Source organism: Amblyraja radiata, chromosome 2 (assembly GCF_010909765.2).
Source record: "Amblyraja radiata isolate CabotCenter1 chromosome 2, sAmbRad1.1.pri, whole genome shotgun sequence".
Classification (NCBI taxonomy): Eukaryota; Metazoa; Chordata; class Chondrichthyes; order Rajiformes; family Rajidae; genus Amblyraja; species Amblyraja radiata.
Window position 1 is genome coordinate 128565824 of NC_045957.1, and position 24079 is coordinate 128589902.

A 24079-nucleotide genomic window follows, 5' to 3' on the forward strand; every position below is an offset into this window, starting at 1 on the left:
GGCTCATTGGGGAAAAAAGCGTAAGCAGTAGTTTTCAGAACCAAGGATAATCGACTGGTAATGTTAATGTCTGCCGAGCTTCACAGCCGTGTATCTCTGGCTTCTTAAAAGTCGTCCCCCTCCTTCTTTCCCCTCTCCCCCCCCCGCCCCCCCCTCCACCCCTCTTTTGAAGGACTTACCGTACACTGTGCCTTTTAGCTTCTTAATTACAGCGCCAACCTTCCTGTTCATCGCGGTGTGTGTTTGTATCACATTGGCTTTGCACCGTATGAATTTCACTCAGACAGCGCTCTCCCGCTTGCCCTGTCCCCCGCCTACATAACGGGCTGGTGACGGTGTGTTTGTGTGTGTGTGTGTTCCACTCTGACAGTCGCCGTTCCAGTTGCCGGTTTTTCAGGCTACTGCTGGCAACTTAACAGTCGCCGGCAGTCGCCTGAAAAATCGCCTAAGTGGGACAGGCTCATTATGGAATGCTGCCAGTAGTGAAGAATCTGGAATGAATATCTAAACACTAAATGCTGGGGGAAAAAACATATGTTTAAGCACAGTCCATAAACTTTAGAAGGAGATCATACAGCCCTTAATAAGCCTGGAAACTGTCCAATTAAATTTCCAGATTGTTCCTGATGATCGCACTATCCATTCAACGAAGAATATTAAAACAAAATACTTATCCATTACTGATTTTCTAGCAACTGAAAAGTGTCCCCCCCCCCCCCCCGAAAGTCCACTTGAAAATGTGTCGTCTAGGCCAGGTGAGGCGGTCGATCTCAACCTCAGCCGTGCCAGTCAGCGAGTTCAATTTGCCTCCGGTGACCAAAGCTTTGGCACTCCGGTCCAGCCGTTCCCATAGCTGACTTCCGCGGCCGACTTTACTGGTCGGTATCCCATCCCCACATCGCCATGACGTCTGTTGGTCTGGCAAAACGGATACTCCAGAAAGGCCCTGGATCCAAAGGTGCCAGAAAATCGGTGGTGGACCTGTAGTTTGCGACATTCCAACTACTGTAAGTGGTTAACAATTGTTTTTAAGTTGCCTTCAAAAGCATTAATTTACTGAAGTGGGAGAGAATATAAGCATCCTGCAATTAGGTCTCTGATGCCAGGAAACATCAGCGAAGTTCAGGTGAATTGCTTGTGGAGGCGTCCAGGCATGTTACCAAGAGGCTAGATTTCACCAGGGGGTAATATTTATCCCGTGCTTGATTTGGGCATGAACAACTAGTGATCCATTTTTGAGTAGAGTAAACTCTCATTAAAACTGACCATAAACTCTCATTACTAACTCACCATAGGGGGGGGGGAGAATGGTGTCAATTTTTGCAGATTGCTATAAGTATCTTAGGTATCATCATCATCATATGTAGTTGAAACAAAGAACTGTAGATGCTGATTAATACACACAAAGGAGACACAGTTCTGGAGTAACTCAGCATGTCATGGAAAACATGGGTAGGTGATGTCGGGACCCTTCTTCAATCTGCTGAGTTACTCCAGCATTTTGTGTTATTTCAGCTTAAAACTAGGTGCCGATGCCGCCGGTCTGCACCAGCGAGCACTTCTTCACCAGTTGACGAGGCTGTTGTTGTGGCTCACAGTATAGCCCCTGGGGACAACGCTTTCTTCAGGCTGCCGCCGCCAACAACAAACGCACTCGGTCGCCGTGGACACGCTCCCTCCCCTCCCATCCACTGCTGCTTCTTCCTGTTGGCTTGTGGCTTTGTCCATTCCCAGCTTGACTGCGGCCTCCTCCTCCATGCTTTGCTCTGTCGACTCAATCTCTCCGACACTCCAGTGCCGCCTCCTACTTCTCCCATTACTCTGCCTCTCGGCCTCTCGGGTGTCGCTTCCTACTCTTCCTCCCCAAAAGTCACAGACATCTTCCAAAATGGAGTATGTCGGTAACTTCGGGGGAGAAGAAGGAGGAGATAATGGGGCGGGGGAGATGTAGAGGCCGTGGAAGATCGACGGGAGGAGGAGGAGACGGCAATAGAGGCGGGAGTGCTGGAATGATCAGTGGATCTGCTGGGGGGTGGGGGGGGGGGGGGGGGGGGGGAAGCCCCAAGAAGACCGAGCGTATCCTGTTAATGGCAGCTGACGGGCTGATTCCCGGGGTCACAACAACAGCCGCTTCAACCAGACCGTGCAGAGGGTGAAGAAGGGCTTGCTGGTGCACCTTACGAGCCAGGGGTGGCGTCGGAAGACGGTGCTGTAAGATGGTTATGACACGTTGCGAGCTGGAGGTGGCATCGACGGGTCTGTTATAACCAAAATCCATTATAAAAGGGTCTGCTAAATCAAGGGCTTGCTGTAATTTTGTTTTTGTCTGAAAGCTAATTCAATAGCTAAGAATGTTTAATCCAAGAAATGGTGCTGTTTGTGAGCCCATATTGTAATATAAAAATGTATGAGTTATGATCCTTAAAGATGTTAATCTAGATTTCCTGGAGAATGCATGAGTAAATAATTGTTTTAATTTATTATACAGTATTTTGTTTTCCACTTCAAATTATACAACTGACTGTGATAACCGTATTAATTTATCAAATGAATAAAACAAAATATGATGTTAGCATACACCTTTTTGATATTGTTTTGTCAGTTCACTAATATTTTTGTTGCAGGCAGCCTGCAAGGAACCCCAAGTAGTGTAAAATCATCAGGCAGTTCAGCCCAATCGCCACAAGAGTTTCAAAGTTTCACTGAGCCGGATGTAATAAATGATGGATACAGTCATTCCCAGCAGTCATCGACCAGAGAAACACTTAAGGGAGAGACAATTGACCAAGAAAGGACTTTGCTTAATGCTAGCCCTACTGTCGGCCTCCCACCTCCATCAACTGGACCTCCACAAACAATGAATATTGAAAACTCAAAGCACTCTGAGGATGGTTCCGATTACGGAACTCCTGATGCTCCTGTTGGGACTACAAGTGGAGTGCCAGGATATAAAAGGGTTCAAGCTTCAGTCATGGAGGAAGAGACAATAAAAGAAAAAAAACGAAAGGGAACTAAAAGATATAAGCATGGACCTGGCAGACCAAAGGGAAGTAAAAACAAAGACAGTATTTCCCAACCTTCCCTCTCTGCTGCATCACCATCATCATCTGTGACATCTGCTGCAGGAAGCGGGACAAGTGCAAATCTGCAGAAATCACCATCGTTGCTCCGGAACGGAAGCTTACAAAGCCTGAGTGTCAACTCATCTCCTGTTGGTTCAGGTGGGTGTATGGATAAGTTGGTGTGCTAACAATTTTCTCAGTGATCACATGATCTGTAAAAACAGACCTATTTGCCATATCTATTTTGTATAAATTTGTACGTCTCAGATTTTAAATAGGCTGCTGATTTAACTGCTGTTTCAAACTTTTAACTTTGTTTGTGGAAATATTGATCTAACATCACGAATGAAAGGTTGGTTCATGTTTTAACCTAGGACTCTCTTACTCCTTGATTGGTACATGTTAGGTTGCTCTGGAAGATAAGATCGTATGGAATTCAGGGTGAGCTCCGTATTTCCCGGCAATGAAGACGCACCTGCGTCAAAGACGCACACCCCATTTTGTGTTGCTAAATTTTAAAAAAAGGCTGGCGGGACAGGATCAAGGGTTTGGTTTAGTCAGTAGAAAGGAAGATGTGAAACACCTTCAAGGAGGCATTGAGGACTGGGGAGCCTCCATCTTTCCCTTTCCCACAATGCGCTGTGCGGTTCAGGTCTGAGGGACGGGGACTTCCTGGCTCAGGGAGATCACATAACGGGGCGAGAAAGAGAGAGAGAGCCCGGGACGGAGCAGCCAGTCTTCCGTCCAGTAGCTATCCACCAATCACCACCTCCACCTGTTGTGCCTGTGCCAAAGGGCACCGTGGCTGGCAGGCCGGCCGGCCGGCAGAAGGCACTGAGGTGACGGCCGGTTCCGCTGTCCGGTCCCGGCGGCCGCTCGCAGCCATCCGAGCGACTGAGTGAGTTGCTGGCATGATCCCCGACCCCCTCCTTCTCAACGCTCCTGCCCTCCCCGCAACTTTACCCCTGGCGGCCCAGCCAAGTTTGCTACTTTGCCGTGCTGTGAAGGTAAATTTTTGGGCCTTATGTTTGGGTAAGTCAAACCAGGGCTGGACCTTCACAGTGAATGGTAGAGCAGAGAGACCTAGGCATGCACGTATCTTGAAAGTGGTGTCATGGGTAGATAGGGCAGTGAAGAAAGATTTTGGCATGCTATCCTTATTCAATCAAGAAATGAAACATAGAAGTGGATACAGTATTTTACTATTGTGCAAGATGGTGGCGAGGCCTCAGTATGATTTTGTGATTAATTTTGGTCACCCTGTTATAGGAATGATGCCATTAGCTGGAAAGAGCACAGAGAAGATTTATGTTGCCCAGACTTGGGGGCCTGCGCTATCGAGAGAGATTGGACAGGGTGGGACTTTATTTCTTGTAGTGCAGGGACTGAGGGGTGGTCTTTTCAAAGGCTATAAAATCATGAGGGATATAGATAGGGTGAATGCCAGGGTAGGGAAATCAAATATGAGAATGCATATGTTTAAGGTGAGAGGGGAAATATTTATTAGGACCCTGGGGACAACTTTCTCTCAAACAGGGCAGAAGGTATATGGAACAAGCTGCCAGAGAAGTAGTTAAGACAGATACAATAACAGCATTTGAAAGCCATTAGAACAGAGACATGGATAGAAAAGGTTTATATGGATATGGGCATGCCGCCTTCACCAACCTATCTATATCTTGCGGAGAGCGATGGACGTAAACCCACAAGGTGTCATCAACTTTCCTTAGTCCCCGATCCCATTCTGCTCTTCAGCCTAATGTTGATCACCCATTGCCATTGAATCAGTACCGAAAGCACATAGCAATCTCCACGATGATTGGATACAATTGTGGTCCTGCCACTCAGTTTATCTTGTGGATGCGAACGCAGCATGCTGAAGGAATTTGAGATAATAGTATTTGTGCTTCTTTATAGTATGGATTGTACTAAACTAGTCAAGTGTTCAAACTTTAGTATGATTTTCAGATATTTAAAAAAAAATAAAACATTTTGTTGATTGGATCTTGAAGATTCAATGCCTCGGTTAACGATTACAAAGTTTTGTTCTTCCTGTTCCTTTTAACAATGTTGAAGTCAGTTTTGTAGTGAAGCTACAGGGTAATTACCTTCGTTTGGCATTGGAATGACATACATGCAGTATCAATGAATCAGTGAGCTTTTGGAAAAACACGGGTAACTTCTTATGCATTTGCTGATATTAACAGTTTTAATGGATACCCAGCTGAAAAAAGCTAGTTCAACAAATGTAAAATGGTCATGGTTACAATACTAACAAATGCTGCTCTATTTGTTCTTGGGTGGAATATCTTTAATTTGTTTCTAGAGTTAATATCTTTAATTTGTTTCTAGAGTTCTTACAACTTTGAAAGCTAGGCTAAGTTGGTAATTGAAACAGGCATCCTCTAAAATACATTTCTACTCCCTACCCATTAAATAGAGACTAACTGATGCTGTATTTAACTAATGTTGAAAATTATTGTTGAACTTAACTAAAGTGCTTGCATGTCATCAATGTACATTTTTACAAGCATTATGCATGTCAGCAACATGAGATGTCACCATAAGCATTGCGAGAAAAAATGGACTGCGTTCTAGTGACAACTTGTAATTTTGTTAGATGGTTAATAATTTATTTTGTTGTTCTGGTTCTTGGTTCTTGGGTCCTCCAAAATATTCCAACTGGAATTTAAACTGGAGGTGGTGAAGGGAGGGATTAAGCCAGAAAGGGTATAAAGAACACACACTATAGAATTTGACATAAAACATCCCCACACAGCAGAATCAAAGTTTCCCACTGTGTGGGAAGGCACCAAGGTCAAAATAATTAACCAGCACTAGCTTTTACATATTCTTGCCCCATTTGCCTTGACTGAGTTGCACTTTAATTTGTAACCTGTGCTTTAAGAAAATGGAACATTTATAGTGCCTTGAGTCTACATTAGATATATACATTAGATTAGATATATACATTATACATATATACATTAGATATACATTAGATTAGATATATACATTAGATTAGATTAGTCTACATTAGATATAGCTAATTAGATATACAGTGCCCTCCATAATGTTTGGGACAAAGACCCATCATTTCTTTATTTGCCTCTGTACTCCAGTTTGAGATTTGTAATAGAAAAAAAACACATGTGGTTAAAGTGCACTGTCAGATTTTAATAAAGGCCATTTTTATACATTTTGATTTCACCATATATAAATTATAGCAGTGTTTATACATAGTTCCCCCCCCCCCCCCCCCCCTCCCCATTTCAGGGCACCATAGTGTTTGGGACACAGCCATGTCATGTAAATGAAAGTAGTCATGTTTAGTATTTTGTTGCAGATCCTTTGCATGCAATGACTGCTTGAAGTCTGTGATTCATGGACATCACCAGTTGCTGGGTGTCTTCTCTGGTGATGCTCTGCCAGGCCTCTATTGCAGCCATCTTCAGCGGATGCTTGTTTTGGGGGCTAGTCCCCTTCAGTTTCTCTTCAGCATATATAAGACATGCTCAATTGGGTTCAGATCGGGTGATTGACTTGGCCACTCAAGAATTGACCATGTTTTTAGTTTTGTAGAACTCCTTTGTTGCTTTAGCAGTATGTTTGTGATCAATGTCTTGCTCTAGAATGAACCGCCGGCCAATGAGTTTTGAGGCATTTGTTTGAACTTGGGCAGATAGGTTGTGTCTATGCACTTCAGAATTCATTATGCCACTACCATCAGCAGTTGTATCATCAATGAAGATAAGTGAACCAGTACCTTCAGCAGCCATACATGCCCAGGCCATAACACCCCCACCACCGTGTTTCACAGATGAGGTGGTATGGTTTGGATCTTGGGCAGTTCCTTCTCACCTCCATATTTTGCTCTTGTCATCACTCTGATATAAGTTAATCTTCGTCTCATCTGTCCACAAGACCTTTTTCCAGAACTGTGGTTGCTCTTTTAAGTACTTCTTGGCGAACTGTAACCTGGCCATCCGATTTTTTGTGGCTAAACAGTGGTTTGCATCTTGCAGTGTAGCTTCTATATTTCTTTTCATGAAGTCTTCTGCGGACAGTGGTCATTGACAAATCCACGCCTGACTCCTGAAGAGTGTTTCTGATCTGTCAGACAGGTGTTTGGGGATTTTTCTTTCTTATATCTGTGATTAGTGAGCTCACCAGTGCTCTCTTTCTTCTTAATGATGTTCCAAACAGTTGATTTTAATAAGTCTAAGGTTTGGCTGATGTCTCTAACAGTTTTATTCTTGTTTCTCAGCCTCATAATTTCTTATTTGACGTTCATTGGCGCAACTTTGGTCCTTATGTTGATAAACAGCAAAAACAGTTTCCAAAGGTGATGAAAAGACTGAAGGAAAGACTAGGTGCTGAGAGCTCTCTTATACCTGCAATAAGGAGGCATTTAAACACACCAGAGCAATTACAAACACCTGTGATGCCATGTGTCCCAAACATTATGGTGCCCTGAAATGGGTTGACTATGTATAAATACAGCTGTAATTTCCACGTGGTGAAACCAAAATGTATAAAAATGGTATTTATTAAAATCTGACAATGTGTACTTTAACCACATGTGATATTTTTTATTACAAATCTCAAATTGTGGAGTAGAGAGGCAAATAAATAAATGATGGGTCTGTCCCAAACATTATGGAGAGCACTGTGATAATTCATTAATCATCCAGTTTAATCCATTTTCTGGGTCAACAGCAGACTAGTCGTATTAATGTGGTGTAGAAACTTAAGAAAGAATTGTTCCTTTTCTCAATTTAATGAAACCTGAGAGAAATGGAACAAAGAACAAGGAGGCCAGTCTCTTAATTTTCTTTGATAAGTTATGAATCAGTAATTTGAGGGTGTATTTTCTTTATTGTCAAGAAACAAATCCAACTGTGTTTCAGATTGGGTTGCCAGCAAAATATAGACACTAAGTGATCTCTTCAATAATTTATTAAAAGCAATTTGAGTTTTTATTTTCCTTTATTATTCTTGGTTCATTGCAGCTTCTGACAGTAAACCTCATGGAAAAGGAATGATTAAGTCTGATTAAAATCCTCGTAAAATATTGTCTATAGTAACATTGATCACAAATTCTTCCCTTTCTCATCTTAGTTTTTTCCCCCCAGCTTTAATTCCAGCCACTCAAAGTCTCTTTCCCGAGTCAACACTGCACGATCCTAGTTCCATGCATCCCTAAATAATGTAGGACTTGATTATTTGTAATAGTCTTCATATGGTTGGCATTATTCCTTCAATATTTCTGCACGCTCCTCTTTGAAAACCCAAAATGCAAATGCAATTGTTGAAATTTTTTTTCCCAGCAATTGCACCATTGAATCGAAGATTTTGAACTGATCAGATTTCCTTTTTGGGCAATAGTCCTTTTTCATTAAATATGGGCATATATTCATAAACTTTTTGACTCTTTTCTGAAACATAGTGCTTCTGGTTTGGATTTTTAAAATCAGATTATGAAAAATATAAGCAAGGTACACCATTGGTCAGTTTATGCCTGCTCCATCATTCAATAATGTCATAGCTGATTTTTGTTTATCCATGTGCCACTTTCCTGCTCCAACTTGGCATCCCTTGTTTTCTGCTATTTTCCAAAAAAACTGAATAAATGCCTTGAATATACTCGGCAATGGATTCTTCGCACCGATGGTGGACAAAAAATTCCACTACCCTGTGGTTTTACATGTAATCCTGCATCCTCTTGTAAACCATATCCTTTTCGTTGCATTTTGGGACATCAAACAAGGGCAGGCCATACGCAGTAAATGGTAGGCCTTTGGGTAGTGTTGTAGAGCAGAGGGATCCCGGAGTACAAGTGCATGGTTCCTTGAAGGTCGAGTCGCAGGTAGATAGGTGAAAAACGCTTTTGGCACTTTGGCCTTCATCAGAGTAATGAGTATAGAAGTTGGGAGGTCGTGTTGCAGTTGTATAAGACGTTGGTGAGACCGCATTTAGAATATTGTGTTCAGTTCTGGGCACCATGTTATGGGAAAGATATTGTCAAGCTTGAAAGGATTCAGAAAAGATTTACGAGGATGTTGTTAGGACTAGAGGGTGTGAGCTATAGGGAGAGGTTGAGTAGGCTGGGTCTCTATTCCATGGAGTGCAGGAGGATGAGGGGAGACTTATAGAGGTATACAAAATCTTGAGAGGAATAGATCGGGTAGATGCACAGAGTCTTTTGCCTAGATTAGGGGAATGGAGGGCCAGAGGACATAGGTTCAAGGTGAAGGGGATAATATTTAAAAGGAATCAGAGGGGTAACTTCTTCACACAAGAGTGGTGGGTGTATGGAACAAGCTGCCAGAGGAGGTAGTTGAGGCTGGGACTATCGCATCGTTTAAGAAACAGTGGACAGGTACATGGAAAGGACAGGTTTGGAGGGATATGGACGCAGTCAATGTGGGACGAGGGTAGCTGGGACATTGTTGGCCGGTGTGGGCGAATTGGGCCGCAGGGCCTGTTTTCACACTGTGTTACTCTATGACTATGCATGTTTCCGGCATGTCAATTTGTATCACCTTGCCAATACAAATGTTATGTTTTGGGTGCTTTTATATCTTGCTTTAGATTTTCTTGTTTATGGGTGTTTCTGTAAATACAGCACTCAGTGGTGAAACTGAATGTCCCCAAATGTCCAGTTTATTTTCCTGTTTTTGTGTAATATTCCCATTGTTTCATATCCTACCTGTATTTTAGGTAGTATAGATCATGGTGTATAGCCAAAATAATGAGATGAAGCAAAAATATATATATCTGTTTTTACAAAGAAAAATATCAGATATGTCCCTGTGTTTTCTTGCCTTTTTTTGTGACATTTTTCAAGCAGGACTTCATCAAATCCTTACGCTAGTTTATACCAGAAAGATTACATTAATTTTGCAATTAAATAACTATATAAGCCGGATTATGCTTATGATTTTTTACCATTTTTCACCCGATAAGATGGTTTTCTGATGCCCCACGTTTTTGCAGCAGAACTTGAGCAGCAGTGTCAATTTGGTCACATGTTAAATGTGTCAATTAAAAGCAGTAACCATTTTTATATTTATTGTTTCTTTTTTTACTATTTATATTTTGTGTTTAAATTTTCCATTGAAATAATAATGAATAGAACTTAAAATCATGAAATAAAAATCTGTTCACCTATTTTAACGATATCTCATTCTGTTGTCCCCTCCCATTGAGTAATGTCGTGAATGCTATTTATAGCGCTGTAATGGGTTTTCTTTTGCCCTCGTCGTGATTTTAATAACATTTCAAACCGCGATTATAATGACCCTGGCGTGAACTACGGCCCCCATGGTGGGTTAGGTGCTGATATTTTGTAAGGGAGCTTCAAAATCAGTAAGTGCCCCATATGTCTTATAATTTTTTTCTTCCCTCATTTTTTTCAAATTTTGAAAGTATTAAATTTTAGTCATATTTTGGTCGACTTTGATCACAAATTAGCTCAAAAGATCATAGGTAGACTCATTTTGTTATCCTGTGGTATTTTATTATGATTTAATAACTTTCAAATTTGGCCACCCATGACACAGGTTGGTTCCCTTATTTACGGAAACACCCTTATACATTTTGAAGGGATGATACCTGCGTTAAAAATGTAACAGAATGTCTTTTAACAAAATAGATATCGCTATCTTAGAGGAAAAGGCAGGAGAAATTATTATAGGAAATAAAGAAAGCTGAGCTTTTTAAGAATGTAAGCAAATATTTTGCACAATGAAAGTTCAGTTATCTACAGCTGCTGATTAATATTGGCTTCAGTACTCGCTTACTGCTGTCTCTTTGTTGGCCCAAAGTGTATCAAGAAATAGTGAATCTAATAACAGTGATGTGAGGTAATGTTAATTATAGGAAAATACTGGAGAATTAAAGAGGAATAAAAGCTGGGAAATCACTTGAATCTGATAACTTTAATTCTGAGGATCATATAGAGAAAACTGCAGATTTGTAGATAATGTTCGCTCCCAATATTTCTGAGTTTGATTTGAACCTGGTCTGACTGGGGAAAATGAAATGTCTCACAGAGCAACAAACTTAGAATACTTTTAAACAGTCTATTTAAAAACCAGACCAAACATCACAAACAAAATAATGTCCACATACTTTGACCAAATAACAAAACGCAGACATTTTGTTTTAAGTCTGAATATCTGATTGATGCTACAAGGATTATATTAGCATAATGATGAATTTAAAAGGAATTTTAGGCAATGTATGCGTGTGGAACTTTATGCTGAGAATTGCACAAACTTCTTTCTTCTCAGGATTTTACACAAGTAACGATGTTCCAGTTTCACTGCAGAATACAGTGTCAGGATCTGGCTCCAGCACTCCACTTTCCAGTTCAGTTTTGGCTCCCCCAAATACAGCGCATTCACAGCAGATGAGCACATCGCCTTCAGTCACAATTTCCGTTGCAACTGTGGTTTCTACAACCCAGGTAAGAGATTGTTTTGCATTCGTTCAAATTGAAAGAACCTGGATTAATTTTTTTTTTAAACCTTTAGATTACGGAAATATGAAATAAAAATAGATTATGCTGGAAATGCTCAGCAGGTCAGACAGCATTAGAGGGAAGATTCAGATCGAGACTTCATAAAAAAAAAACTTTATGTCCTCCCTTGCTAAAAATTGCTTTCTCTTTTCTATCCTAAAGACATTTGTATGATTATTAAAATATTTGTTGAATTTCATTAGATAGTTTGACTAAGTATAATCTTTTTATAGTCAGTTGAGACTAATGTTGCCATGCTATTGGTCTGCATGGTTATCACACTGTAGCCATGGACTGGTACCAAATCATTCACTTCAGCAAATGGTAACGATCAGGACATGATCAGTTGATGATTTTCCAGCTCCCCCCCCCCCCCCCCCCCCCCCCGATTGTGAATTGTGTCGTTGCCACTCATTTGGAATGAAGCAATGTAGGTTCGGTATTTATTTGTTCTGGGTAATAGCAGACTTCAGGAGGACACAAAGGACAAGTTACAATTGCATTATAATACAGATTGTGAGGTCTGCACTCATGAGAACCAATAGTGTTGATTCATGTGACTGACATTTCTGGGAATGTTCAGAACCATGATGGATAAATTATGTCATCCTCTATAGAAAATTTATGTATGATATTGCGAGTGTTTGGGATTGATGCAATTGTTGTCAGATGTAGAACTTGTAATGTGTATCTTGTAGTTTAAGCTATTCAAATAATGATTCCCACTCTTTCCAATGATACAAATTATTGAGGATGTAGATACTGCTCTTAAAAATAGACTTGCCGACTTGGCGCGTAAAATTTATCGCTGTTCTTAGTAAAAGAAGATTTGCTACTCTCAGGGCAATATACAGAATAGAAAGGTGACAGAAGTAAATCTTTATGAAATCTTTGCATGGTTTGCCTGGTCCTAGTTTAAATAAAAAACAAAACGTACGAGCTGTTCCAAGGATACTTCAAAACTGATTTCTGTTCAACGGTTAGTAATTAATCGATAATAGGAGCAGAAAATCTGGAAATATTCTGCAAGTTGGGAAACATCTTGGGAAGAAGAATGATTTCATTTTCATAGATGCTGAGTATTTACAGCATTATCAGTTACCTGTTGCGGATATTTTGCTTTAGCATTATCATTGAATAGATAGATGGCTGTTTTGCACGTGGAATGATATTGCAGATAACCTTCATTGTTTAAGAACCAATGATAATCCTGTTTTGACTAGGCAACTGTGTCGCCAAATACTTGTGCTTAGTCCTCCAAGGCCTGCAGGATCTTCCGCTTGCTAATCATTTGAACTCCACTCCCCATTCCCATACTGACCTTGCTGTCGTGAGCCTGCTCCATTACCAGACTGAGGTCGCACACAAACTGGAGGAATAGCAGTTGCATTTCGCTTCGGCAGCTTAAAACCTAACAGTATGAACATTGAATTCTCCACAGACCCCCATCCCTTTTGCCTGCCCTCTTGCCCGTGTCCCATGTAGAAGCGCACCCATTTCTCCCTTTCCCCTTCCACTTGTATTCCTTCCTCTGGCTTAGTTTGTGCTTCTTCTATCCTATCTCACATTTTTTGTTTTTTCATCTCTGGTCTTTATCCAACCATCTGCCAATCAAGAAGCCCATTCACATCTATCCACCTATCACTGTACTGGAAGATGTTTTCTGCTTCAGCTGATCACTGCTGCCCAATGATTCCTTTCATTTGCATGTTTAGATATCGCCAGCCAGGTCAGCAATTTTGGCCATCTCTAGTTACTACTGACTAGTCGTAATGAGGCGCTTTGAATGATTGCAGACCTGATAAAGACACTGCAATGTTTTTGGGTAGTGATATTAGGACAGACTCAGTGCCACTGAAGAAACTGCTAAATTTCCAAAGTGGGATGGTGTGCGACTTGGGAAGAAAACTGAAGTATTTCCGTAGACCTAAGGTTCCTTTATCCCGGTAGTAGTAATTGTGAATTGGAATGCATTTTGCAGTGGCCCAGGCAAGTAATTTTAGTGCCATTTGTAGATTGTATATACTGCGACTGTGGTTGTGGAGAGTGTGAATATCCAGGATGATAGATGGGTGCCAGTCAAGTGGCCTGGTTTGTCATGAATGATGGTGAAAGGAACTGCAGATGCTGGTTTATACCAAAGATAGACACAGAATGCTAGATAGCGGGACAGTCTGAAGAAGGGTCTCGACCCGAAACGTCACCCATTGCTTCTCTCCAGAAATGCAGCCTGTCCCACTGAGTTACTCCAGCATTGTGTGTCTATTGTCATGAATGATGTTGAACTATTTTGTTTCTTTTCATTTATGAGTATCAATGGCAAGGACAGTTTTTATTGACCATCCTTTGTTTTTGGGGCTGCGTTCAGCAGGCAAATAGAGACCCAGACCCAGAAGATGTTATGAGATGAATGATTCATTGTAGGATGCCCAATAATGTATCTGAAGATTACACATTATACATCTTTAATATTGAATATTTTTATAGTTGAGGTATAGCATAGAACTGAACGGGCAATCGGCTTTCGGTATAGAAACATAGAAAATAGGTGCAGGAGTACGCCATTCAGCCCTTCGAGCCAGCACCGCCATTCAATATGATCATGGCTGATCAACCAAAATCAGTACCCTGTTCCCACTTTTTCCCCATATCCCTTGATTCCATTAGCCCTAAGCTCTAAATATAACTCTCCCTTGAAAATATCCAGTGAATTGGCCTCCACTGCCTTCTGTGGCAGAGAATTCCGCAGATTCACAACTCTGGGTGAAAACTTTTTTTCTCATCTCAGACCTAAATGGCCTACCCATTCTTATAACTGTCCCACTTAGGCAACTTTTTAGGCGACTGCAGGAGACTATGCGGTCGCCACGTGTTTGCGGGTGGTTGCCGGGTAGTAGCCTTCATGGTCGTGAGGAGTTCCCGTATTCTGGGAACTAGGAATTACAGCGAATACAAGCCCAGTTGATCCATTCTTTCATCATACGTCAGTCCCGCCGTCCCAGGAATTAACCTGGAGAATTTATGTTGCATTCCTTCAATAGCAATAATGTCCTTCCTCAAATTAGGAGACCAAAATTGCACACAATTCTCCAGATGCGATCTCACCAGGGCCCTGTACAACTGCAGTAGGACTTCCTTTGTCCTAAACTCAAATCCTCTCGCAATGAAGGCTTTCTTCACTGCCTGCTGTACCTGCATGCTTACTTTCAGCGACACCCAGGTCTCATTGCACCTCCCCTTTTCCTAATCTGACACCATTCAGATAATAATCTGCCTTCCTGTTCTTGCCACCAAATTGGATAACCTCACATTTATCCAGATTATTCTGCATCTGCCATGCTTCTGCCCACTCACCCAACCTATCCAAGTCACCCTGCAGCCTCATAGTATCCTCATCGCAGCTCACACTGCCACCCAGCTTTGTGTCATCAGCAAACTTAGAGATGTTACATTTAATTCCTTCGTCTAAATCATTAATGTAAACAACTGGGGTCTCAGCACCGAGCCAGCTTTCGCCACTACGTGCCATTCTGAAAAGGACCCGTTAATTCCCACTCTTTGCTTCCTGTTTGCCAACCAGTTCTCTGTCCAGGTCAGTACCATACCCCAATAGCATGGACTCGGTGGGCTGAAAAGCCTGTTTCCCTGCTGTATTTCTGAACTAAACTTTGTGATCTATCATAATCAAAGAGCATTTTTGAAAGTTTACCGAATTCTAAATTATATCTACACAGCAATTGATTACTTCTTATTAATTTATTTTTATTAGAAGCAATTGTACACGGATAAATCGCTCGGCATCTACAACTATACAATTATTGTACAGCTTCATTTTTAACAAAAAAAAACGAGTGGAGGGCAGCCAGAATATCAGTCAGAGTGCAAGATCAAGTTCGCTCAGATTAAAGACATAGCACAGCAGCAAAATAAACAAGTCAGACAGTTATGCCTCATCAAGCAATATCAAAAATGGTTTCCACACCTTCAAAAAATAATTTTGTGAATTCCCTTTGTTAAAACGAATCTGTTCCATCTTAGCAATAAAAAGCATTTCGTTGAGCCACCTCTTGAAACATGGGGAGAGTGGAGACTTCCAATTCAGTAATATTATTTTTTTAGCTGCAACCATACCTGCTCTAAGAATCTGCTTCTGATGGGAAGGAAGGGCCCTTGTATTGTCAGAGCAACCAAAAATAGCCAGATTACAACCAGGCGGAATATTTATTCGACATTGTTTGGAAAGACACTCCAGAAATTACTTAAAACTGGATAGTGCCAAAATAAATGTGATAGTGATCCTTCTGCAGTACCACATCTGTCACACATGGAGGAAACCGATTCAAAAATCTTGTTAAGTTTGGTTTTAGAATAATGTAGTCTATGCAAGATTTTAAATTGAATTAATCTGTATCTAGAACTAATAGAGCAGCTCTGTATACCGGACAAACCTTCCTCCCACAGTTCATTTGACACTGAAGTGCCCAATTCTGCAGCCCAGGCCTCCCTGAGATGACCGGCTTCAACTGGTGTCGTAAAGGCAGTGACAAAGCGGGAGATCAAGTGTTTAGAGTCAGGCTGTGAGAGAAGTAGATCATAAAGAATGTGACTTTTTGGTTTGACTATGAATTCTGGGATACGCTCCCGTACAAAATGCCTGACTTGAAGGTAGCGATAGAAGTGTTGTTGAGGAAGGCGATATTTAGTTTGGAGCTGAAAAAATGAGGCAAATTTATTATCTATGTAGAGATCATCAATAGAACACAGCCCCTTCCCCCTCCAGTCCAGAAACACTCTATCCATCAGTGCCGGTTTGAACAAGTGATTGTGTACTATAGGGGTGTACACTGAGATATTTACCAATCCAAATAATTTTTTTATTTGATTCAGAATCCTTACGGAGTTTCTGAGAATGATGTTATGGCCAACTAATTTGTAGGGAACCTGTGCTCCGAAAAAGAGCAACACTGGGAGAGAGGTCTCTGAAACAAACATGGATTCAATTTCCTGAGCCCTCACATTTGCAGCCCAGTAGTAATACTTCAGTACCGGAAGGCCGAGGCCACCCCTATCCACATTCTTCTGTAGGTGGGCTTTAGCAATGCGAGGGGGTTTGTCTGCCCAGACAAATGAGAGTATAACCGAATCCAGTTGTTTGAAAAAAGACAATGGTAAGTAGACAGGAAGGTTTTGGAAAAGATACAAAAATCTTGGAAGTGCAACCATTTTAATAGCATTGATGCGGCCAATCATTGAGAGGGGAAGCAGCTTCCAGCACCTAATGCTAGCTTTTAATTTGTCTACCATGTCCAAAAAATTCAATTTAAGTAGAAGTTTGGGGTTTCTGGAAATCTTCAGTCCATGGATACCCGGGTGACCCCTGATTCCTATTGCAAGAGGTTCTAAAGCGATATCAAACAGCAGGGGAGTGCAGGTCAAAAGGTTGGGATTTTTCTGTGTTAGTTAGAATAGAAGATACTGGATTTGAATAAATTATTTTAATCCACTCTAAAGTTCATCCCGAACCCAAACTGTTTAAACATCTCTAGCATATAGGGCCATTCGATCTGATCGAAAGCCTTCTGAGCATCGAGAGATAAGATGGCAGCTTGCGTGTCCTTGTCGTGAACTGAATATAATGTATTTAACAGCAGACGAACATTACTAAATGTGAATCTACCCGGTATAAATCCAGTCTGATCAGGATGTACAATTTTTTAGATTTGCTTACCCAATTTTGTGGCCAGGACTTTAGTTATCATCTTCTGGTCACAGTTCAGAAGAGCGATTGGTCTGTAACTTGCAGGGTCAGTCTCTGCTTTTCCCTTTTTTAGGAGCAAGCAAACATTAGCTTCATAGAGTGAGCTGGGGAGCCTCTTGTTTTTCACTGAATCATTCACCATTCTTAACATGAGAGGGACTATTTTTCCATGGAACGCCTTATAAAATTCGCAGCCAAAGCCATCTGGGCCTGCTGCTTTTCCAGAGGGGAATGCTCGGATAGCTTCCAGAAGGTCATCTACAGAAATCTGAGTGTCAATGTCATCTCTAGATGCGCGATCAAGTTGTGGAATATTTAGGTTAGTGAAAAAATTACAAAAATCTGTTTCAGTGGGCTTTACTTTACTGGAATAAAGTTATTTATAAAAGTCCCTGAAGCAAGCATTTATATGCTTCGGGTCAGTAACCAGTATACCTGATTTTGATTTAATCTTATGAATGGCACGATTAGCTTGCTCACCTCTAAGTTGATCACCGAGTTCAAAATATTTCTGTTTGAGCTTTAGTAATTGGCTGCTAACATGTTTATTGAGGATAGTATTATATTCATATTTTAATTTTAAGATCTTATTGTAGTCAGACTGTAAGAGAGAGGATCTATACGTCTCCTCAAGCACTGGAAGCATCTTATCAATATTCCTAAGGCGACGATTAAGTTCTCTTTTTGTATATGATTCAAATGAAATAATATGGCCTCTCATCACAACCTTAAAGGCCTCCCATAAAGTGGAATCAGAGACTTCCCCATTATCATTTGTGGTAAGAAACTCATCTATACATGCAGTCATATGGTCAATAAAAGAGTGATCATTAAGAAGGAGAGGGTTGAAGCGCCAGCTGTACTTTTGTTTGGACAGAATATCTTTAAATTGAAGTGACACCGGACTATGGTCAGAAATCAAAATATTATGATAGGTGGAATTTGTTATACTGGACAGTAATTCAGACGAAATCAAAAAATAGTCAATCCTAGTGTAGGATTTGTGGACATGAGAATAGAAAGAGAAATCTCTGTTAGTAGGATGCTGCAGTCGCCAAATGTCAACCATGTTCCTAGTCTTAGTTAAATCATTTAAAGTTTGCACTGAGGCTATGGTAGGAGCCGGTTTTGTTGAGAGTCTGTCCAGGATTGGGTCTAAATAACAATTGAAGTCACCTCCAATAATGACATTAGAGCTAGAGGCTGGTATCATATCAAAAATTTTACGGGAAAAAAATCAGGATTATCAACATTTGGGGCATAGATATTAAGCATAGTTATTGGAAATGAATTTGTGTGATCTGAAATCATTAAGTATCTGCCATATGGGTCTGCTATCATAGAGTCAAGGCGAAATGTAATACTTTTACGAAAAAGAATAGCAACCCCTCTGGCCTTACGAGTAAAAGGCGTTTGGAAAATCTGAGAAATCCAGTTTGCTTTCAGTCTACCCTGTTCGTTTACACCAATGTGCGTTTCTTGAAGAAAAATTATGTCTGACTTCAATGATTTGAGATGTGAGAAAACACGACCCCTTTTTATTACATGACCAAGACCCTTCACATTCCATGAGACTAAAGTTAAGTTGTTATTAATGCTGCTATGTGCAGTACTGTCAAGTACTGACATTATCCCTGAGACGAAGACGATCTGGCATTCCTCCAAAAAAACACAAAAGACAGTAAAAAAAACATAAACACCACACATTGCGGTGCAAAACACCACACTCAAACAACCCCCTGAACATATTCCCTACCCACCCACAAAGTGCCTCCCCAACCGAAGCACGGGTGTCCCTCTAAGCCTGGGACCGCTAAACGCACGCGAGGTGACTACCTCCTAAAACAAAAACAAAAACAAAAAGTAGCTAGCTGAATAAAGCTACAGGAAGCTCCGCCGCCAGCCACGGCTGAATTAAATAAAATAACATAAATTGACAGTCTCATACAGACCAATTGAATTCTCTGAACTACAAAGAGTCACGTTGATACATAATCAACTCTCTGAACACTCAGAGTGGCATCAAAGTTTTTAAGATATGTCTTTTAACTCAGTGTTCAGAAATGACGTTGCCTCACCCGGTTTAGTGAAAACCTTGACGCGGCCCTTGTGTTTGATGCGGAGCTTTGCTGGAAAGAGGAGACTATGCTCCACCTTGAGCTCCCACAGCTCGCCCAACACATCGCTGAATTCCCGTCGTTGCCGCATCACATCTGGTGTGTAGTCCGGGAAGATAAGCACCTTATTGCCTTTATACACCAGCTCTCGCGCCCTCCGGAGTCGCAGTATAAGCTCCTTCTCCCGATAGAAATGGACCCGTGCGATAATGGCGCGGGGCCTGGCTCCCTCCGGGGGTGGCGGTCGCAGGGTCCGGTGTGCCCGGTCGATAATCACCTTGGACTGGAAGTTGTCATCTCCAAGAAGTTTCGGTATCAGAACCTCGATGAATTCCGTCGGTTTACCCCCTTCCTCCAGCTCATGTATGCCGATAATTTTAATATTATTGCGGCGTGACCGACCCTCGAGGTCCTCCACCTTGAGCTTGAGTACGCTGTTCTCATCCTTCAGGCCAGAGAATGACTTTTCCAGGGAGCTAATACGGTTTTCCTGCTCCTGCACCTGCTCCTCGATAGACTCTACCTTCTCCAACAGTTCCTTTTGGGAGCTTTGTACCGCCTGAAGAGTCTGCTCCAACTTATCAAACCTGTCATTAATGTGTTTGAGTATCTTGTCGGAGACCTTCTCCCAGATCAGCGGCAGATCATCGACGTCGCCACCACCTGTAGCTTGACCACGAGCTCGACTGGGAGAACTGCCGCTAGCATTGCTAGCATTAACATTAGCTGAAGCTTGTCGGAGCGACTCGGTGTCTTTGGACTTCTTGTGAGGCATGACGTCCCGAAAAATCAGTTAGCCGGAACCCCACTGTGTCAGGAAAGTTCCCGAGGCAGGTGAAATAAGATGTGAGACTATAAAAATACAGAATATAAAGACTGGCACGGAGGAGCCTCTGGAAGCACGTCTACTCCATGCGCTGCTCACTCGCGCCCCCCCCCCCCCTCCCCCGCAATTGATTACTAAGTAAAGCTTTGATGTTAATGGCAACATTTGGTCTCATTTATTTAAAGGATCAGGAATGCCATGAACTAGAAACATCAATATTTGTAACCACAAGTGCATTGAAATGGGAATCTCATGGTCACTGAGGCGATAGTTAGTGCAGATGTGCATGTACAATTAGTTCTGCTATAATGCAATAGTTGCGTTCTGGAGAAACCTGGCGTAATAGAATTTCAAGTTAGAAAAGCAATTATGTCAATGGGGGATGGGGGGAAGGGGGGCCAGGTTTGAGAGAATTTCAGACTCAATAACGATGTTTTTGCCATGCTGGTTTATCAAAATTAAGGTCCTTCGAATAGCCACGTTTATTTTTGTTACTGCAAGCTAAAACTACAAACTACAAATGTTACATTATTTAACACTCGCCCCAACAACAGACTGTTTTCCCTGCTGCCCTCAGGGAAACGGTACCGGCTGCTCAGGGCCAACACGGAGAGAATGAGGAGGAGTTTCTTTCCCCAGGCCATGAGACTGCTGAACGAGGACTGAGTGTCGCCGCATATATAAATGCTTGCTTCAGGGACTTTTTTTGGCCTTTGATTCGTTACTCTGCCAAAACCAGACGCTAACATGCCGAGATTTCTACCATTTCGCTAGCGATTTCACTTTTACATTCGCTTATCCACTCCTCATTAAATTTAGTCATTTTGCTGTACACATTTTTAATAAAATCCTTACCCCCCCCCCCCCCCCACCCCCCCATTCACACATTTTTCGCCTCCTGTTGGCCAGCGACCAAAACGGCTGCTGCCGCTCGGCTCTCTTCCAAAAACGGCGACATTTTTGCCATTTCGCTAACGACCGACATTTTTGCCATTTCGCTAGCGATTTTACTTCCTCCGCTCCCCCCCCCCCCCCCCCCCCCCCCCCCCCCGGCCCGGCTCTGTCACGCTGGCCGAAGCCAAAGATCGCCTGCTCCCCCCGCCGCTTTTCGCTGTCCTCGCTGGCTTGCTCTGTCCGAAAATCCCGCGCGTCAACGGCCTGTCGACCCGCGCGCGCATTGAGGGCGTACGCAGCGTCTCGATGGGCATACGCAGCGTCTCAACGTCGTACGAAGCGTCTCGACGGCGTACGCAGCGTCTTGATGACGTCAGGCCGCCCCTTCCCCTTGCAACCGCGCGTTGCGGGAACAGACCCAACGGGTCTGCACTTGGTCTAGTATAACTATAAAACTCTGATCTTGGATGTGTATTTATTTTGTGCGATGTTCGTGTGTGATTCACATCTCCTCGAAAACACGATGCGCTAACGGTGAAATCTTTGCATATTCCTATAGAGTTTTATGCCGTGATGTCAAAAATCGCCTTATCTGAAAATTTCATGCATTATTTCTCGAGTTATTTATGAAAATCTCAAATAACTTAGAAAATAAACGCTGATGACGTCACAATGGATCTGCCTGCCTGCGTCTGCTCGCGCTGCGAGTGACGTCACCCCTGTTATGTCTAATGTACATCTTGGCTTCTTAACTTTCACTTCTTTAAATTTCTCACTTAGCATTTTTAAACTGCTGCTCAGGTCATGCTGCGTGCTCTGCTGGACTCCTTGAAATTCTAGAACTAGGCGGCGGTCGTTATCGCCACGTGGGCGCGGGTGAGGGTGCGGGACAGCACGGTGGGAAGGTGTTTGTGGTGGCCATTTCTCCCTCTGGGAGCGGCCGTCTGTGGAGACCTGCATGCTTCTATAATACCGAGCATATTATGCGACGCCATCTCCGATAGTCTTTTGGGTAGGAGGAAAATGCGAACCTTGAAACCAGGGCAGCTGCAGGCATATGACTTGAACTGCATGTGTATGCTTCCGTAGTACGGGCATAATATATATGGCTCCATCTTCATACTTCATACATCCGAATGGGAGGACTTATGCAAACCTGAACCAGGAGCTGCCTCAGGCATGTGTGCATATACTTTAGCACCATCTCCATCACTACGTTCAACCGAGTGGGAGGAAATTGCAACCCTGAACCAGGCGTTGCTTCAGGCATATGTGCATACACTTAGCACCATCTTCACCACTCCGTTCATTTGAGTGGGAAGAAATTTTGCAACCCTGAACCAGGAGCTGCTGCCTGACATGCCTTCATAAGACAGAGCATTCCTTGTGTTATAATTCCAGGCGTTGCTTCAGGCATATGTGCATATACTTTAGCACCATCTCCACCACTCCGTTCATTTGAGTGGGAAGAAATTTGCAACCCTGAACAAGGAGCTGCTGGCTGACATGCCTTCATAAGATCAAGTTCAAGTTCAAGTGAGTTTATTGTCATGTGTCCCTGTATAGGACAATGAAATTCTTGCTTTGCACACAGTACACAGAACATAGTAGGCATTTACTACAAAACAGATAAGTGTGTCCATATACCATAATATAAATATATACACACATGAATAAATAAACTGATAAAGTGCAAATAACAGATAATGGGTTATTAATAATCAGAGTTTTGTCCGAGCCAGGTTTAATAGCCTGATGGCTGTGGGGAAGTAGCTATTCCTGAACCTGGTTGTTGCAGTCTTCAGGCTCCTGTACCTTCTACCTGAAGGTAGCATGGAGATGAGTGTGTGGCCAGGATGGTGTGGGTCTTTGATGATACTGCCAGCCTTTTTGAGGCAGCGACTGCGATAAATCCCCTCGATGGAAGGAAGGTCAGAGCCGATGATGGACTGGGCAGTGTTTACTACTTTTTGTAGTCTTTTCCTCTCCAGGGCGCTCAAATTGCCGAACCAAGCCACGATGCAACCAGTTAGCATGCTCTCTACTGTGCACCTGTAGAAGTTAGAGAGAGTCCTCCTTGACAAACCGACTCTCCGTAATCTTCTCAGGAAGTAGAGGCGCTGATGAGCTTTCTTGATAATTGCATTAGTGTTCTCGGACCAGGAAAGATCTTCAGAGATGTGCACGCCCAGGAATTTAAAGCTCTTAACCCTTTCAACCATCGACTCGTTTATATAAATGGGGCTGTGGGTCCCCCTCCTACGCCTTCCAAAGTCGACAATCAGTTCCTTGGTTTTGCTGGTGTTGAGGGCCAGGTTATTGCGCTGGCACCATATGGGCAGTTGCTCGATCTCTCTTCTATACTCTGACTCATCCCCATCAGTGATACGTCCCACAACAGTGGTGTCGTCAGGGAACTTGATGATGGAGTTCGCACTGTGACTGGCTACGCAGTCATGAGTATAGAGTGAGTACAGCAGGGGGCTGAGCACGCAGCCTTGAGGTGCTCCCGTGATGATTGTTATTGAGGCTGACACATTTCCACCAATACGAACAGACTGTGGTCTGTGAATGAGGAAGTCGAGGATCCAATTGCAGAGGGATGCGCAAAGACCCAGTTCTGCGAGTTTGGTAACCAGCTTGGAGGGGATGATTGTGTTAAATGCCGAGCTGTAATCGATGAATAACAGCCTGACATATGAATTTTTGTTGTCCAAGTGGTCCAGAGCGGAGCAGAGGGCCAGCGAGATCGCATCCACCGTTGATCTGTTGTGGCGGTAAGCGAACTGCAGTGGGTCCAGGTTTTTGTCGAAGTAGGAGTTGATTTGCTCCATGATCAACCTCTCAAAGCACTTCATCACCACCGGCGTTAGTGCCACTGGTCGATAGTCAATG

At 42.5% G+C, this 24079-nt stretch overlaps 1 protein-coding gene across 10 annotated transcripts in view; it reads left to right on the top strand.

The window, feature by feature from the left end:
* Positions 1-24079, top strand: part of mllt10 (MLLT10 histone lysine methyltransferase DOT1L cofactor) — a 254428-nt gene that overhangs the window by 128058 nt on the left and 102291 nt on the right. For all 10 annotated transcript variants that reach the window (XM_033015422.1, XM_033015430.1, XM_033015441.1 and 7 more), the window contains 2 exons: positions 2625-3221; positions 11360-11535. In XM_033015422.1, the coding sequence (XP_032871313.1) occupies positions 2625-3221; positions 11360-11535 (773 nt within the window). The remainder of the gene's footprint in view (positions 1-2624; positions 3222-11359; positions 11536-24079) is intronic.